This window comes from Scomber japonicus, chromosome 17 (genome assembly GCF_027409825.1).
Source record: "Scomber japonicus isolate fScoJap1 chromosome 17, fScoJap1.pri, whole genome shotgun sequence".
NCBI classification, from domain to species: Eukaryota; Metazoa; Chordata; class Actinopteri; order Scombriformes; family Scombridae; genus Scomber; species Scomber japonicus.
Genome location: NC_070594.1, coordinates 1,865,825 through 1,881,797, shown reverse-complemented (window position 1 = coordinate 1,881,797; position 15,973 = coordinate 1,865,825). Strand labels below are relative to the sequence as shown.

General features: G+C 40.1%; 1 protein-coding gene across 1 annotated transcript in view; it reads right to left on the bottom strand.

The window, feature by feature from the left end:
• Positions 1-1,349: 1,349 nt before the first annotated feature.
• Positions 1,350-15,973, bottom strand: part of LOC128377459 (NACHT, LRR and PYD domains-containing protein 1a-like) — a 29,492-nt gene continuing 14,868 nt past the window's right edge. Inside the window, exons 10-18 of the mRNA XM_053337411.1 lie at positions 10,112-10,673; positions 6,143-6,189; positions 5,942-5,973; positions 4,432-4,478; positions 4,065-4,279; positions 3,151-3,410; positions 2,368-2,484; positions 2,085-2,226; positions 1,350-1,768 (exon numbers count right to left, since the gene is read on the bottom strand). Of these exons, the coding sequence (XP_053193386.1) occupies positions 1,350-1,768; positions 2,085-2,226; positions 2,368-2,484; positions 3,151-3,410; positions 4,065-4,279; positions 4,432-4,478; positions 5,942-5,973; positions 6,143-6,189; positions 10,112-10,673 (1,841 nt within the window). The remainder of the gene's footprint in view (positions 1,769-2,084; positions 2,227-2,367; positions 2,485-3,150; positions 3,411-4,064; positions 4,280-4,431; positions 4,479-5,941; positions 5,974-6,142; positions 6,190-10,111; positions 10,674-15,973) is intronic.

Here is a 15,973-nt window from a genome sequence, read left to right as displayed (position 1 = left end):
CTCAAACAAACAAACAAACAGGCCTATTTCAGAATCAACCAAGGGGACTCAAAAATACTAAACATACATGAATGCAGATAAAACACTTCACTTAAACTACATCATTGTAAGTAATGCAGACTTTACCTAGATTTGTAAATATGTACAATAAATGCCCTTGTGGGATTTGTATAGATTTGTAAAAATAAAAAAATATATGCTACAGGCTTTGAATAGATTTGTAAAAAAATAATAATAATAATAATAAAAAAAATAATAAAATAAAATAATAATAATGATAATAATAATAACAATATATGCTGCAGGCTTTGTATAGATTTGTAAATATGTACAATAAATCCCCTTTTGGGCTTTGTATAGATTTGTAAATATGAACAGTATATACAGGCTGAACTTTTAACTATTAGTATTAAAAGAGTGAAATAAAAAAAACAGTGTAGATTAACTTGAGATGATTCCTCAGCGTGGCTCTGCTATACTAACCCTAACCCTGCTGCTCTGCTGGAGTGATCCCGGTTACTGGAGCCCTCACTCTCATCATTCCCCTGAAATGCTAGCTCCTGCTTAGCCGAGATATACGTAGCACGTATTAAGTCCTTGAGGATCTCTCGGTTTTCTCGCACCTTGTCGTTGTGCACGGACACAGTCGATTAGCCTCGTTTAAAGCGCGGCTGATCGGAGTGCATTTCCGAAGGTTTTGAGCACAATTTGATGTTGAATATGTGCACTCGATCGCTCATGCTTAGTTATAGCAGTACGCAAGTTGTTCAAGTCACTGTAGCCAGGACCTACCCACACGTTATCCCTCTCTTTTGAGAAGAGAAGAGGAAAGTTTGCTGCTAGCTTCACATCGAGTCTGTAAACAATTTTAATTAAATGTCACTTTGTCTTGTATTTTTGGCCTTTGGCCCTTTGGCCCTGAACACACGTCATTGCTGTAATCATTCCTCCTGTTCATACTGACTATTAACAGATCTCCTTCTAATGTGCTTTCAATGTAAAGTGATGGAGGACTTAATCCACAGTGTGTCCACACACTCATTTAAAAATAGATGATCAGCTTCTATTGAGCTTCAGCAGTGTGAGTTAGTCATATCAGTGATATCTGACACATTTACAGTGTTTTTAGCATCTTATCTCCTCTTAGTGTTTCCTGTTGAGCTGTGGTGGAAATATAGTAACAAAAAGTCTTTGATACTAAAAACACTGTAACGTTGAAACATAGAAGATGAAGATTTGACTCATTTGGATGCTGAAGCTTCATATTAGTTTCAGCTGCCAGCTAAAGATGAAAATAAGTAACCTGAGACTGTAAAACAGTCAGCTGTTATACAGATTCATCATCACACTCAGCTTAAGTTGAGCAGTCTGGAAAGGTTTGGATCCACCTCACAGAGAGCAACAATAAAACGTGAGCTGGCTTCAGTTCCCTTTCTTCGCACCGTGTCGATCACTTCTCGAGCTTTGTTTGCTCCTGTTTTTGTGCTGGCTAACTGCATTTCATCATCATTTATAACTTCAAACTCAAGAAGTTTATCCAGAAGCTTGTCTAGATTAGGTTCAGACACTCTGTTAACAAACTGTGTCCGTATTGAGCGCAGCCTCTTCTCTGCTGGAACGATGTCCTCTGCTGGGTGATTCCCCTGCTGAGAGATTCCTCTGCTGGTTTGGTGCCCCCTGCTGGGAGAGTCCTCTGCTGTGCTGCTTTCCCCCACTGTGGTAATGTCCCTTGCTTGGAGATTCCTCTGTAGATTTTCACTTCTTGAACCTGAAAGATAACCAGAAAAAAGACTGTTAATTAATAACCCAACAGTCACTTTTAAACAGAGACCTTTTAGAAATGATGAACAGTTTAACAAAATCATCATGTGGCAGGAGACAGGGAGGTATCTTTCCATCCAGATAAATGTATCTAAAATAATCTTTTTTCTTTCCTAAATATAAAACCCTCAGACTTCTGTGACATTGTCTGAAGGCTGCAAGACAAATCCAGAAGTGGGATCTTTGATCTGTTATTAGAGTAATAATGTCTATAATAATTTTACAACTGGGGTCTAAACGCTTACATGAGGTGAAAGCTTTACCTCTCAGTTGCACCAGCCGATTCCACCTTCGTGTCCCCTCTTGGTCTTGGACCATAAAAGTCATTCTGTTATGTTTTGTAGTGAGGAAAACCTCAAACGTTGGGAAAAAGTTTGGTCCACACTTTGTGCGAAATTGTGTTTGCTGAAAACCAGAAGCAAAGCATCATTTTCATACCTGTTGTAAATGTTTTGATCTTGTACTCTGATCATGAATCTATTTTCCAAAATTGAACATATAATAATTAAGTTTGTTACCATTAAAAGTGTATCAGGAGTGACTCACCTCAGGCTGGATTATGGAGGCTTCAGGTTCACAGTGAACACTGTAACTTTGACCAATGCTGAGATCACAGTCAGATGAGATCTTAATGTTCTCAGCTGCTCCTTGTTGGGCGGCAACCTTCAGTAACACAGCATGATTATTGAGGCGATTATTCACAGAGAGATAGACAATGAACTCTTTGAGTTATTCATGTTCTGTTATTGTACATGCTGGACATCTATAGATGAATCTAGACATGTTGTAGGTGCAGTGGCAGTAAAACTGTAATGTTTGTAAAGGATTTCTCCTTTTATCTCTCCATGAGATCCTGTAGATATATATCAATTTAGATACAATTATATGTTGTTAATTATAACAAGAACGGTTTCTTGTAAAAAGGTTATTCTGATAAAATATCACATAAAAAACATGAATATTAGTTTATAACAAGTAAAATGTCATGGTGGCATTTATACGCTGCCATATTGAATACCTAGATATTTAATTCTATATTAATTCAGTACACAATTACATTTTTACTATATCTGATGGTGGTATCACAGATGAGACTGTGGCAGACAATAATAGACTCTAAGAGATAATGCAGAAAAAAACTAAACTAAACCAAAAAAAAAGTAAAAACTGAAAGCAAAAGATTATTCTGAAGATGTTCAGTTCAGATTGGACAATCACTCTTGAAAAGGTTTAAGAGTTCTAGAGAAGAGAAGCAGGACTGTTGTGGAAACAGCTGTGGTATAAAACAAAACTGATGGTAAGCACATACTGTATGACAGATACTTTTACCTCGCTCAGAGGAATGTTGTCCTGCAGCAGAAATACATCAAGTATTTGATCATCACCATCCGGAGGTCGGAGGAACAGCAGAACCTGGCCCCTAATTGTGATGTTCAGGAACCTTGTAACAACGTCCCAGATGAGGCCCAGGAGAGAGAAGTGAGGGACGTTCACAACCACATGAGTGTCTGTAATCTCCAGCGGCTCCAGGATGCTCATTCCATCATCAGTGATGTGGACGACAGACAGCAAACCTTCAGGGAGCGGAGCTGTGAAAATAGATTTATGTTACTAACAACAACCTCAATTTATGTTGGTACTCATTTTACTTGATGTGTAGGACTCTCAGTCTAGTCAGTGAAGAATTAAACGGTTTGGACAGGCTGGACAAATCATCCAACACTACTGTCAGTGTTGGTGGGAAGCCAGTGAGAGACTTTGAGTCATATAGAGGAGATATATTAAATAAATTGTTTCAACGGCCAATTAAATAAAGTTGGTGAGAAAATGAAAATATAAGGAATACAGCTTACAAAATAGGTTTTAATATTTTCATGGTTCCAAAATGAATTCTGACAACATGGCCTCCCAAACTTTCTCTTTTGGACAAAATCACAATCACACATGGACAGTCTGGCCTGTCTGACCTGAGCAAATGCTGTATTGCTTTAAAATGTCATTCTCAAAACTGTAATGAACACATTTATATCTCCAGATGATGAACCCTTTTCAAGTTTCCTTGATGGCCAGTCTCAGGATAAACTTTACATGTTTAGCTCCAACGTTGGTGAGATCAAAGAACTCATAAATCATCAGTGTTTGTTCATCTTATGGTTGTAGTGAACTCTGCAGCCTGTAGGAGGCGCTAACAGGAGTCTTATTATTGTTTAAATAAAACTCACAAAGCACAATGATCATCTTACCATCCATGGTTTCACAGTGTGGCAGGTGGAGCTGACTGACAGCACCGTCAGGACTGTGGATGTTGAACAGCGGCCCTGCAGCCATCTTGCCAGCTGGTTGTAGAAGGCTTTCGTCCCATTGGACAGTCCTGTACTGTAGCTCCGCCTCCTGAACCGTACCAAACACCAGTCCAGTCAAAGTACACCTGAACACACCTGGACCAGGACAGCTGAACCTGTAGGTGTTTAAAAAGACCAAACTGAACAACTGGATGAGATGTGAGTGAAGCAGCAGCTGCAGGAGTATGAAGTGAAAGTGAAGCGTCATCTCTGAAAGAAGCCAATGAGGTTGAGGGTTGAAATATTCAGCATCTCATGTTTGAGTTACCTGTATGAAATGTTTGTAGACTCAGGCAGCACTTTGGGTGTGAAGTCCTAAAATGGAGAAAGAGACAACATTAGTTACACAACTGAGCAGCTGACCCTCACAGTGGTACAGCTGACAGGATCCTCAATGCTTCAGTCTCTACTCCACCTGTACTCTTTACTGTTTATTCATCATTTGATTATCACTAGTCCAACTGAATAAATGATCAGTTGCTCTTTAACTTTATATTCTGCAGTGAAATCATTCTCACTGCTGGTGGTTTCACAGATGAGTGAGAGGAGAGGAAACGAGAGCTTGAAGATAATACAGATGACAGGAAATCATGTTTGGAGTCTGTGAAAAATATGAATCTAATCAATAACACATGAATAAACACGTAAAGTGAAAAATGGACATTTGTATTGATTCTACCTGCGCATGACTCGTCCCAGTCAGATCCTCTCGGCGCTCAAGCTGCTGCTGCTGTTTCAGCCTCTCTGGATCATCAGGATCCAGCTGATCGTCTCTGCGGTCCTCAGACACATCGAGGTTTGTGTTGGATGTGGACGGATCAGCTGGGAGATTAGAGGATGTGGAGAAGAAGACACACAGCAGATATTAAACTCACTTCTAGACATGAAGCTTGTGACCCAGTGGGCAAAGACACAAAGAGAAAGTTCCAGTTTAAGACTGGACAGAGACTTTCTCCACATGTCTCCTGTTGGTCTCTACTGGAAAACCTTCAATAAAGTCAAAATAAAAAAACAAACAAACTAAAGACCACAAGCACAGTCATGTTTTCAAGACCCAACACCAAAGTTAAATTGGATTCACAAATATGTTTATTCCATTGTTTCAGTCATTACAGTGGAACAAACTGTCTAAACAACATTTTAAATGATCACTCCACGTCTTTGGACATTTGAACACAAGGAGAAAAATCCAAACTTAACACAGAAATCGCTGAAATTCAACTGAATTCAACTTCTTGCAGTGAGGCAACACAACATCCTAAGAATAAAAATAGGTCTATCATAGTCCCCTAGAGTGCAAGGTGATATCTTCTAGTGTTGTTTTGTCTGACCAACACAACAAAACCCAAAATATTGACTTCAGCCTGAAAATGAGTAAAACACAAACCTTACTTTAAAGATTTTGTGATCACAGTGGTTCTTAATTCACAGTGCAAATGAATGTTTGAAATTGATATTAGGGCTCTGACGAAGATGGAACTGACAGTTTTTAAGGCTGCATTCACACATTAACCCTGTATGAAAAAAATGCAGCCCTCTCATCTCTCTTTCATCTGAATGGAGGCAGTCCGGCGACACAGCGAGTTACAGAAACACAACGCAGACTCGTCCAACAAGAAACTGTGTTGATGAATCACAAACATGTGGAGACACATTCCTGCTGGATTCCTTTGTAATATAAACGCTGCATTTCTACTGCAAACAACTATGCAGTGTTTAGTGTGTGATAAACCATCAAACACATGATTAGTGTTCCCAGCTAGTACTTCCTGTCTCACCTGAACCTCCTGTGTTGTTTTCACTCTGAATCCTGATAAGTGAACAAACGCACCATGGTGCATTCAAAGTGGAATAAAAACTGGTGGACAGAGCAAAGTCACAAACACACTTAACTCCACAGATACAATCTCAACTAGTCGTCTTTTGATGTGTATTTTGTCACAATCACACTTTGAAGCGGTCACAGTCTCAATACTCACGTCCTTTATGTGTGGCAGGTGTAGCGCTGTCCCGTCTGTCCTCCACCCTGCAGGAATAAATACAAACACACCAGTTATCTGGACTGTCTTATGAAGAAGGTTCAAATAATCAGACTCTTCTCTAAAGATAACTCTGTGATTCCACACAACCACCAAGCTGTTCATCATCATCTGGACTTTCTAATCTAGTTTTGAGTTAATTAAATTTGGAGTAATCTGGATTTTTGGTTTGACCCACAGCACAAATGTAGCTCAGTAATATTAATATTTACACCCTGCTCCGTCCTCCTCTTCCTCCTCTTTCTTCATCTTCTGGAGTCTGAGAGTTAAACCAGTAACACTGGAGACACACACACATACACAGTGGGAATGAACACACAACATGTGGGAATGTTGGGTCTCTTTAAAATGAAACCTGAAGAGTGTTCGGTTTAGACCTGCTCTATGTGGAAAGAGCCTTGAGATGACTTTGTTGTGATTTGGTGCTATGTAAATAAAGATTGATTGATTGATTGACAGTATAATAAATCCAGTCCTACCTCTCAAGTTAGCAGCATCTTATTAGTTTACATGACTTTAACTACAACTATGTGCGTTTTCAAGTCATCACAAAGAAACTTTGGTTAAACTCTGGTTTAAATCCAACAATCAGACCTCAGACAAACATTTGTGTCATTCTTAGCTGTGACTTCTCTCTACTTTAACCAAACTGATGTGTCACATTACATCGCCGTTAAGGCGCAGAAACCAGGAGAAAAGAGGAAACAACTTTTAAAGACACTGGGCCAGATGCAAGAGCATATTCATATTTTCTTTTTAAATTTGTCATGTTTTTTTCTTGAGGTGGACTAAGAAGAAGAACTTTACGAGCTCTCAGACTGAGGTCCCGCTCTCAGAAACAGATCAACAGAAACACAGATTATTATTTAGTGAGTAAGTGGTGAAATCAAAGGTCCAGAAAAAGACAAAAAATGTGGAAAAATGACCCGTGCTGTGAACGCTCTCTCAGCATACTAAAGTAGCCTAATACTTCTACAAACAGAGTAATGTCATCAAATCAACAAAACAATAAAATGACGCAATCCCTCAGATCTCCCAGGAATAACTCAACTGCAATGTCAGAATTTAATACAGTTGACCAAAAACCATAGAGGAAACAGTTCAGCATCTAAACCCATCAACATGCTGTCTTGACACAATGCCATCAGACTTTTTAAAAACTATTGTGAATTCTGTCCAAACAGATTTGCGACAAATAATAAATAGCTCACTTAAATCAGGTGTGTTTCCTAAACCCCTAAAAGTAGCTGCCATTAAGCCACTCTTAAAAAAGAGAATGCTATGGCGCGCAGGTGGTCGAGTGGTTAGAGCGCATGCCATATACGCAGCCAACCAAGGTTGAACACTGACTCAGGTGTCAGTTCTGGTCCTGTTGGATCTCAGTGCTGCGTTTGATACTGTGGATTAGGCATGGGCCGGTTACCGGTTTCAAGGTATACCGCGGTATGAAAAAGTCACGGTTTCAAAACCACTAAAAATTTCCGTCATACCGTTCCTGCGGTATGAGCGTTTTTTTTTTTTAATGTGACGTCTCGTCAGAGAGAGAGTGGAGGTCCCTCAGGTCGTGTGCAGCTGCAGCGTAAAGTAGCGCACCTCCGGTTGCTGTTACAAGCAGGTAGCTCTGCAGGCTGTATGATGGCTGGAGGAGGCGAGCCCCCGAACTTTCCTCCCGTCTAAAAGCGCCAAGTCGGCTGTATTTATACTTATAAGGCTACCGTAAAAAGACAGACGGCTTCGGTTTGGCATTTTGTGTTGTTTTTTTTCTCACAAAAAATAATCAATTTATGTCGTGACTTGAGCTGCAGGTTTAGCCTCAGTTGAAGGACTGCACTTTTTTTTTTTTTTTAGAAATAATTCAGTTATTTTTTATTATCATTTATTTTAAATACATATTTACTAAAAATAAAAGACCATTCAATGGGAAAAAAAAACTTTTTTTTTGGTTTTAAATACAGACATTTCAAAATATCACATTTTATAGCCATAATCATAATACCGTGAAACCGTGATATTTTTACCTAAGGTTATCATACCGTCAGAATTTCATACCGGCCCATGCCTACTGTGGATCACAGTATACTGTTGAATAGGTTGGAAACTTGGGCAGGACTCAGCGGAACAGTCCTAGACTGGTTCAGGTCCTACTTGGAAGAGCGGAGTTATTTTGTGACCATTGGAAGTTATGAATCCGATCGAGTGGCTATGACATGTGGAGGTTCCTCAGGGGTCAGTTCTTGGACCCCTTCTGTTCAGTCTATATATGCTGCCTTTGGGTCAAATTCTGCAGAACTCTAATGTAGACTATCACAGTTATGCAGATGACACACAGATATACCTGGCACTGTCCCCAGATGACTACAGTCCAATACAGTCATTGTGTCACTGTTTAGAGCAAGTAACTAATTGGATGAACCAAAATTTCCTTCAATTAAATCAGGACAAAACTGAGGTCATTGTTTTTGGCAATAAAGAGAAGAGGATTGCTGTCAGTAAACATCTCGAGTCACTCTCTCTAAAAACTACGGACCAAGTCCGAAACCTTGGCGTGCTGATAGACTCAGATCTGACTTTCAGCAGTCACATCAAATCAATCACCAAAACAACCTTCTATCAGTTTAAGAACATATCCAGAGTGAAGGGTTTTATGTCTCAAACAGACCAGGAGAAGTTGATTCATGCTTTCATCTCAAGTAGACTCGACTACTGTAACGGTCTTCTGACTGGTCTCCCACAAAAAAGCATTAAACAGCTGCAGCTCATTCAGAACGCTGCAGCTCCAGTTTTAACCAGAACAAAGAGATCAGAGCACATTACTCCAGTTCTAAAGTCTTTACACTGGCTCCCAGTCAGCTCTAAAGTCTTTACACTGGCTCCCAGTCAGCTATAGAATAGATTTTAAAGTTCTGCTACTGGTCTACAAATCACTGAATGTTTTAGGTCCAGAATACATGAATGACATGTTAGTAGAATATAAACCCAGTAGAGCTCTGAGATCAGATAGTGGAGCCATTTCTCAAATTGCATGTTTTGGATGATTCTTACTGTTAAATGTGTGTTTTATGTAAAGCACATTGAGTTGCCATTGGGTATGAAATGTGCTATATAAATAAAGCTGCCTTGCCTTTATGTTTATTACTGAGGTCATATATTAATGGAGTGGACAAAATATTAGGAACACCATTCAATATAATGAACCTTAATACACCACCATCACCCACTATGACCTCAGTCATAAAAAGAATTATCACCTTTTGACAATGTTAACAAAAATGTATAAACTTCATAAATGTAGAATTTATATCAGAGCTGTTGTGTTGGATTGAGTCAGATTACACACGTGTTCCTATTGAAGAGGCTGGTGAGTATAAAGACGAGAGAAAAACGTTTACTAGGGGTGTGACAAGACGAGACACGATATTGGGTTCAAGAGATCGAGACAAGATTTTAAATATATTTTTAAGAAAACTTCAATGAGGAAATAAATGACTGTTCTTTTATTTGAAATTCACAAAATTGATTTGAAATGTTTTAACTAATCATCTTGTAATGAATCACTTTAGTTCTACTTTCTAAACATATAATTATCATATGCATCATATTGTTATTGAGATGCTCTTTTATGGCCAAGCCCGGTAAATAAAGATATGTCTGTGTGTATGAACCATTCAAACCTTCCTACCATTCAATAACAGATAAATATAACATTCATTTCATCTAGTAGGAATAATGACTTCACTCATTCAACACAAACTTTAAAAAAGCATTATCCTTTAAACTTTATTATATTATATAGACTATAATCTATAATCTAATGATATTTAGTCCACTAAAACTAAAACAATGTACATGACTCAATTATGACTAAAACTAAATCTAAATTTACAGTTAAAATTAACCCCTAAATTTTACCTGGAAGTTTCCACCTCAGACAGAGGACACAGAGACATCGAGGAACCAGGCCAGACTCCAAACCCAGGATACAGAGGCTCAGTGAATGTGGTGTTGAAGGTGTAGAGGTGGATCAGTGTGTCAGAGGAGACTCTGTAGAAGGACAGAGTGCCAGCAGGACAGTCCACATACACTGCTACTCTGTTAGAGACAGAGGAGGAGGAGGACGAGGAGGAGGAGATGTATGTATCTCTCTTATTGTGCCAGACAGAGTAACCGTCTTCATCTAAGCAGATCAGACTCCAGGACTGATCATTCCATCCAAACACACAGTCTTCACTGTTTCCTTTCCTGCTGATTCTTCTGTAACTCACTGATACATCAACTCTTCCTCTCCACTCGACCTCCCAGTAACAGCGACCAGTCAGACCATTACTACACAGCAGCTGTTTCCAACAGTCAAATCTGTCTGGATGATCAGGATATGACTGATCCTCCTCCACAAATGTCACCTTCCTGTTGTTATCAGACAGTTTGAGGTTTCTGTTCACTGTGTTTGTGTCCAGCGTGAGTTCACAGAAATCTGATGAAGAGAAGAAGAAACAACACAGCAGCAGTTTATCATCTGACATACCTGATGATAGCTTCAACAACTGCAGATTTCCCTTGTAGAAAGAAAAAAAAAGAAAAGTCCACACCCATTATGAACGTAAAACAAGGACAAGCATTTACCGTCATCATAACAAAATCAATAAATGCAAAAACTTCCTGTAACTGAGGAACCTGTGTCCCTCTAAGGTCCCTGTTGGTGGGTGGAGGGGGAAATCCCTCCTGGATAGTTGGGGCCCTCCTTAGTGGTGCAGTAGCTGACCTGCTGGTGTGCTGCATGTCCACTAATGAGTCCAACACTGAAATTCGGTTCAGTCAGTGATTTACTGTAGTTTCAACAGACCAAGTTTTAAAATAAAGAGAGAGAGTAAAAAGGAACAGATCGCCTCCCTTGTTTTCCCAGTTTTAACATTGGGATGAATTTCTAAATCCTTGGAGCTTTTCTTTCACTTGCGTCTCCATTTTTTTCCCCCATCGGCCGCTCGTTGCCACGGGAACGCCTTCAGTATCCCCTCCTCTAACTTGAAGACTTGGTCCTCTCTGACAGCCAGCATCTCCATCCCCCGTGCGTGAAGCTCCTTTGCGGCTTGGTGGGCGTCCTCGTAGGTCCGTGGGCCGGTGCTCCAGTGGATCCGGATCCTATTAAATGGGCTTTGTTTCTTCTGGATCTGCTTTCTAAAATCGGTGACTTTTTCTTGCAGCCTGCGTTGCTCTTTCAACAGACTTAGCAGAACCTCTTTCGTTGTAGCACCGCTTGTTTCCATATCCGAAATACGCTCCTCTGCCTCGTTGATCGCCTGGTCATGACCCTGGAGCCTGGTCTCGACTTCAGTTAGCTTGTGGTGTAGCTCGTGTCTCAGCCTGGCTATCTTGTCTTTGAAATCTTTCTTTAATTCTCCCTTGAGGTCGGAGATAGCTGAGTGAATGTCATCTTTGAAGTCGCAGATGTTATTTGAGATAGTTGACCGTTCCCAGAGCAGTTTGTCACCACCATCGCTGCTAGTTAGCAAGTCACCATTTTCTTCGTCGGTCGGCTCCATTTGTTTTTTGTTGGGGTTTTTGTTCAGTTGTTCAGTTACCCTCCCTCTCCAGTTTGTATCGTCTCTTTTTGTTTCTCCCCACTCATACCTCGCCCTTCATAGATTTGACATTAGAGTTTTCGAGTTTAGGGGTATTTTTGATACTGATTGAAACGGGGCAATTGACTATGCGTCTATCCCGATCATGGCTTAACCGGAAGTTCCCACATCTGTATTTTTCTTGTCAGTAATGTTTTAATGAATAACTTTGTATTTAAAGAGAAACTGACTGTGTGCTGTTTAGTTGTCATGAATCAAATTCAATCCACACTTACACTTCTTCAGACCAGGTTTTAACCTGTGCTCTCCACCATGGTCCACCCTGGAGGAAGAAACACAGTCAGAATGATTTTCTATCCAACATGAGTCCTAACTGCTGTTCAACATGAAGCAGTGTTCCTCAGTTTGTCAGAGTGACACAGAAACAGGCTGAAACTCATCTGTCTCAACTGTCTGCTGGATTCTTTCACTGAAGTCTGAGAGGAAAAGACCTGAAGAAGAAGATGTGATGAACAAATATGTCCTCCCACATGATAAATCACTAGATTAAATATTGATCTCTGCATGTTGTCCTGAGGATAGAGCCAGTCATCACTTCAATATCAAAAGGAGACAAAAGGAGCATTTTTGAAGTGATCAGAGAATAAATGCAGCTATAAGACAGCAAAACATTTGACTGTAATTATTCCATGTGTTCATTCACTTGGTTTGAACCCTGAACAACCTGAATATAACCAGAGTGTTTTAAAAACTGATTTGTTTTATTAGGTTGAATGTTTGAGGAATAATTGATATGATGTAACTCAATAAACTAAGTAAACTCATATCAAACCAAGCGCTCACTTGGAAATGATGACACATTATGTAAAATGTAAATGTGTTTAAAATGTGACAGACAAACTCTTCCTTATGTTCATTTGATCCATAACAACATATAATGTCACTAATACTGTAATACTGTAATCAGTCCCTCCAGGATTTCGTGGGATTTTTTTCTGATTGTTTTTTTCTGATTTTTTTCTGATTCTGATGCTTTAGCATAGAGCTAACTGCTGGCAACTGTCTGTGAACCTGTCACTCAACGTAACCACGCCCTAATTTATGCCAAAATTTTAAGCCTACATGACACTTAAACGGTTGTGATACAAAAAAATTTAATATGTGGGGGGGGGGGGGGGGGGGGATTAAATATGTTTTTAATTTAATACGTTTTTAAATATGTTTTTTTAAGCTGTAAAGTCGGCTATTTTAACATGGGGCTCAATGGGAAATTGCTCACTTCTGGGTCCAGCCCCCAGAGGCCGCGGGGGGGGACTGCAGCTTTTTGAACATGGAAGTGGTCCTCACTCGGAGAACCCACAACTCCCCCCTTGGAGAAAACGAGGAGAAAAGTTGTTGATATTTGAGTGAAAACCAAAACTAGCCCCCCCTCCCTTCGTGCTCCTTCTGGGGCTCCACCCCCGAAGTTCATGGACGTGTATTGTCATGGTAACAGACGTATCCACTGCACAAGCTGACCAACATGGCAGAGTCTGAAGCGTCTGCTGCGGGACGGTAAGTTAGCTTCAGTTTGATAGCAGCATTTCTTTCTCTGATAGTACAGTAGCATGTGTTTTAGTAGTGAGTGTGATAATAAGCCTGGCAGTATTTAACAAGGTGTTGACACCAAATATGATTAAAGCCAAAGTCAAAGCAGAGAAGTAACTTAGTCTATGTGTAAATAACGTTAGCATCGTTGCTAATGTTACTAGCTTCACAGTAACTAGCCCCTATTCTACCATGAAGTGATGCGGTTTATTGATTATTTTAAAAGATCTAGGAAGAAAGCTTCATACAGAAACCTCTGGATTGACACTGGCTCTACATATAATATGAAAACTGCATCTGATCCTAATAAAATCTTACTTATGAAGCTGCAGCACTGTCTGATGAGGGACCCAAGCATAATGTTCAAGTTACTGTCTTCATCATCTGTAGACCCCTTGAAGCCACACATCAGCCTGTCCAGGGGAGATTCAGCAGGCTGATGATGCTCAACAGATGGCTCAAAGATACGCGTGCTGCTCAATCAGTGAATTTTATTGACAATTTCACCTCTTTAAGGCAGATGGATTTTGCTTTAACAAGTCAGGAGTACAGCTGTTAAGCTACAACATTTTTTATTTTGTGCGTCAGTCACCAGCAGTCCCTGCCAAGGACAAGAGGCGAGACAATCCAAAACAACAGATAAGACAGCGTTCTGGAGAAGAACTGCTACCTCCTGATATAAAGACTGACCATGAAAGTCAGCACACCCAGAGAGAGGCTTTAACGTCATCATCCTTAACCCAACATGAGGAGTCTCCCCCAGCCCCAACAGCCCAACATGAGGAGTCTTCCCCAGCCCCAACAACCCAACATGAGGAGTCTCCCCCAGCCCCAACAACCCAACATGAGGAGTCTCCCCCAGCTCCAACAGCCCAACATGAGAACTCTCCCACAGCCCCAACAGCCCAATAGGAGGACATGAGGAGTCTTCCCCAGCCCCAACAACCCAACATGAGGAATCTTCCCCAGCCCCAACAACCCAACATGAGGAGTCTCCCCCAGCACCAACCACCAAACATGAGGAGTCTCCCCCAGACCCACCAGGAGACACACAAATCAACAAAACAATAAAATGATGCAATCCCTAAGACCTCCCAGGAATAACTCAACTGCGATGTCAGAATTTAAAACAGTTGACCAAAAACCATAGAGGAAACAGTGCAGTATCTAAAACCATCAACATACTGTCTTGACACAATGCCATCAGATTTCTTTAAAACTATTGTGAACTCTGTCCAAACAGATTTGCGACAAGTAATAAATAGCTCACTTAAATCAGGTGTGTTTCCTAAACCCCTAAAAGTAGCTGCCATTAAGCCACTCTTAAAAAAGAGAAAGCTGGATGCTTCCATGTTAACCAACTACAGACCTATCTCAAATCTTCCTTTTATAGCCTAGCACAATATAGCATAAGATCATTGAGAAAGTGGTTTTTAATCAACTCAGTAATTTCTTGAACTCCAGTGGCCTTTTTGACAAATTTCAATCTGGCTTCCGACCTAACCACAGTACAGAAACAGCTCTTATTAGAGTGTTAAATGACATAAGGTTGAACACTGACTCAGGCAAGGTGTCAGTTCTGGTCCTGTTGGATCTCAGTGCTGCGTTTGACACTGTGGATCACAGTATACTGTTGAACAGGTTGGAAACCTGGGCAGGACTCAGCGGAACAGTCCTAGACTGGTTCAGGTCGTACATGGAGGACTCAGTGGAACAGTGCTAGACTGGTTCAGGTCCTACTTGGAAGAGCGGAGTTATTTTGTGACCATTGGAAGTTATGAATTGTATGTTTTAATGTTTCTCAAATTACATGTTTTTTCTGTTTTATGTAAAGCACATTGAGTTGCCATTGTGTATGAAGTGAGCTATATAAATAAAACTGCCTTGCCTTGTTATTGACATGCTCTTTTATGGCCAAGCCAGGTAAATAAAGATATGTCTGTGTGTATGAACCATTCAAACCTTCCTACTATTCAATAACAGATAAATATAACATTCATTTCATCTAGTAGGAATAATGACATCACTCATTCAACACTAACTTTAAAAAAGCATTATCCTTCACACTTTATTATATTATATAGACTATAATCTATAAACTAATGATATTTAGTCCACTAAAACTAAAACAATGTCCATGACTCAATTATGAATAAAACTAAATCTAAATTTACTATAAAAATTAACCCTTAAATTTTACCTGGGAGTTTCCACTTCAGACAGAGGACACAGAGACACTGAGGAACCAGATCCAACTATAAACCCAGCACACAGAGGTTCAGTGAATGTGGTGTAGAAGATGTGGAGGTGGATCAGTGTGTCAGAGGAGACTCTGTAGAAGGACAGAGTGCCAGCAGGACAGTCCACATACACTGCTACTCTGTTAGAGACAGAGGAGGAGGAGGAGGAGAAGATGTATGTTCTTGTCTTATTGTGATGGACAGAGTAACGACCATCTTCAGAGCAGATCAGACTCCAGGACTGATCGTTCCATCCAAACAAACAGTCTTTACTGTTTCCTTTCCTTCTGATTCTTCTGTAACTCACTGATATATCAACTCTTCCTCTCCACTCGACCTCCCAGTAACAGCGACCAGTCAGACCATTA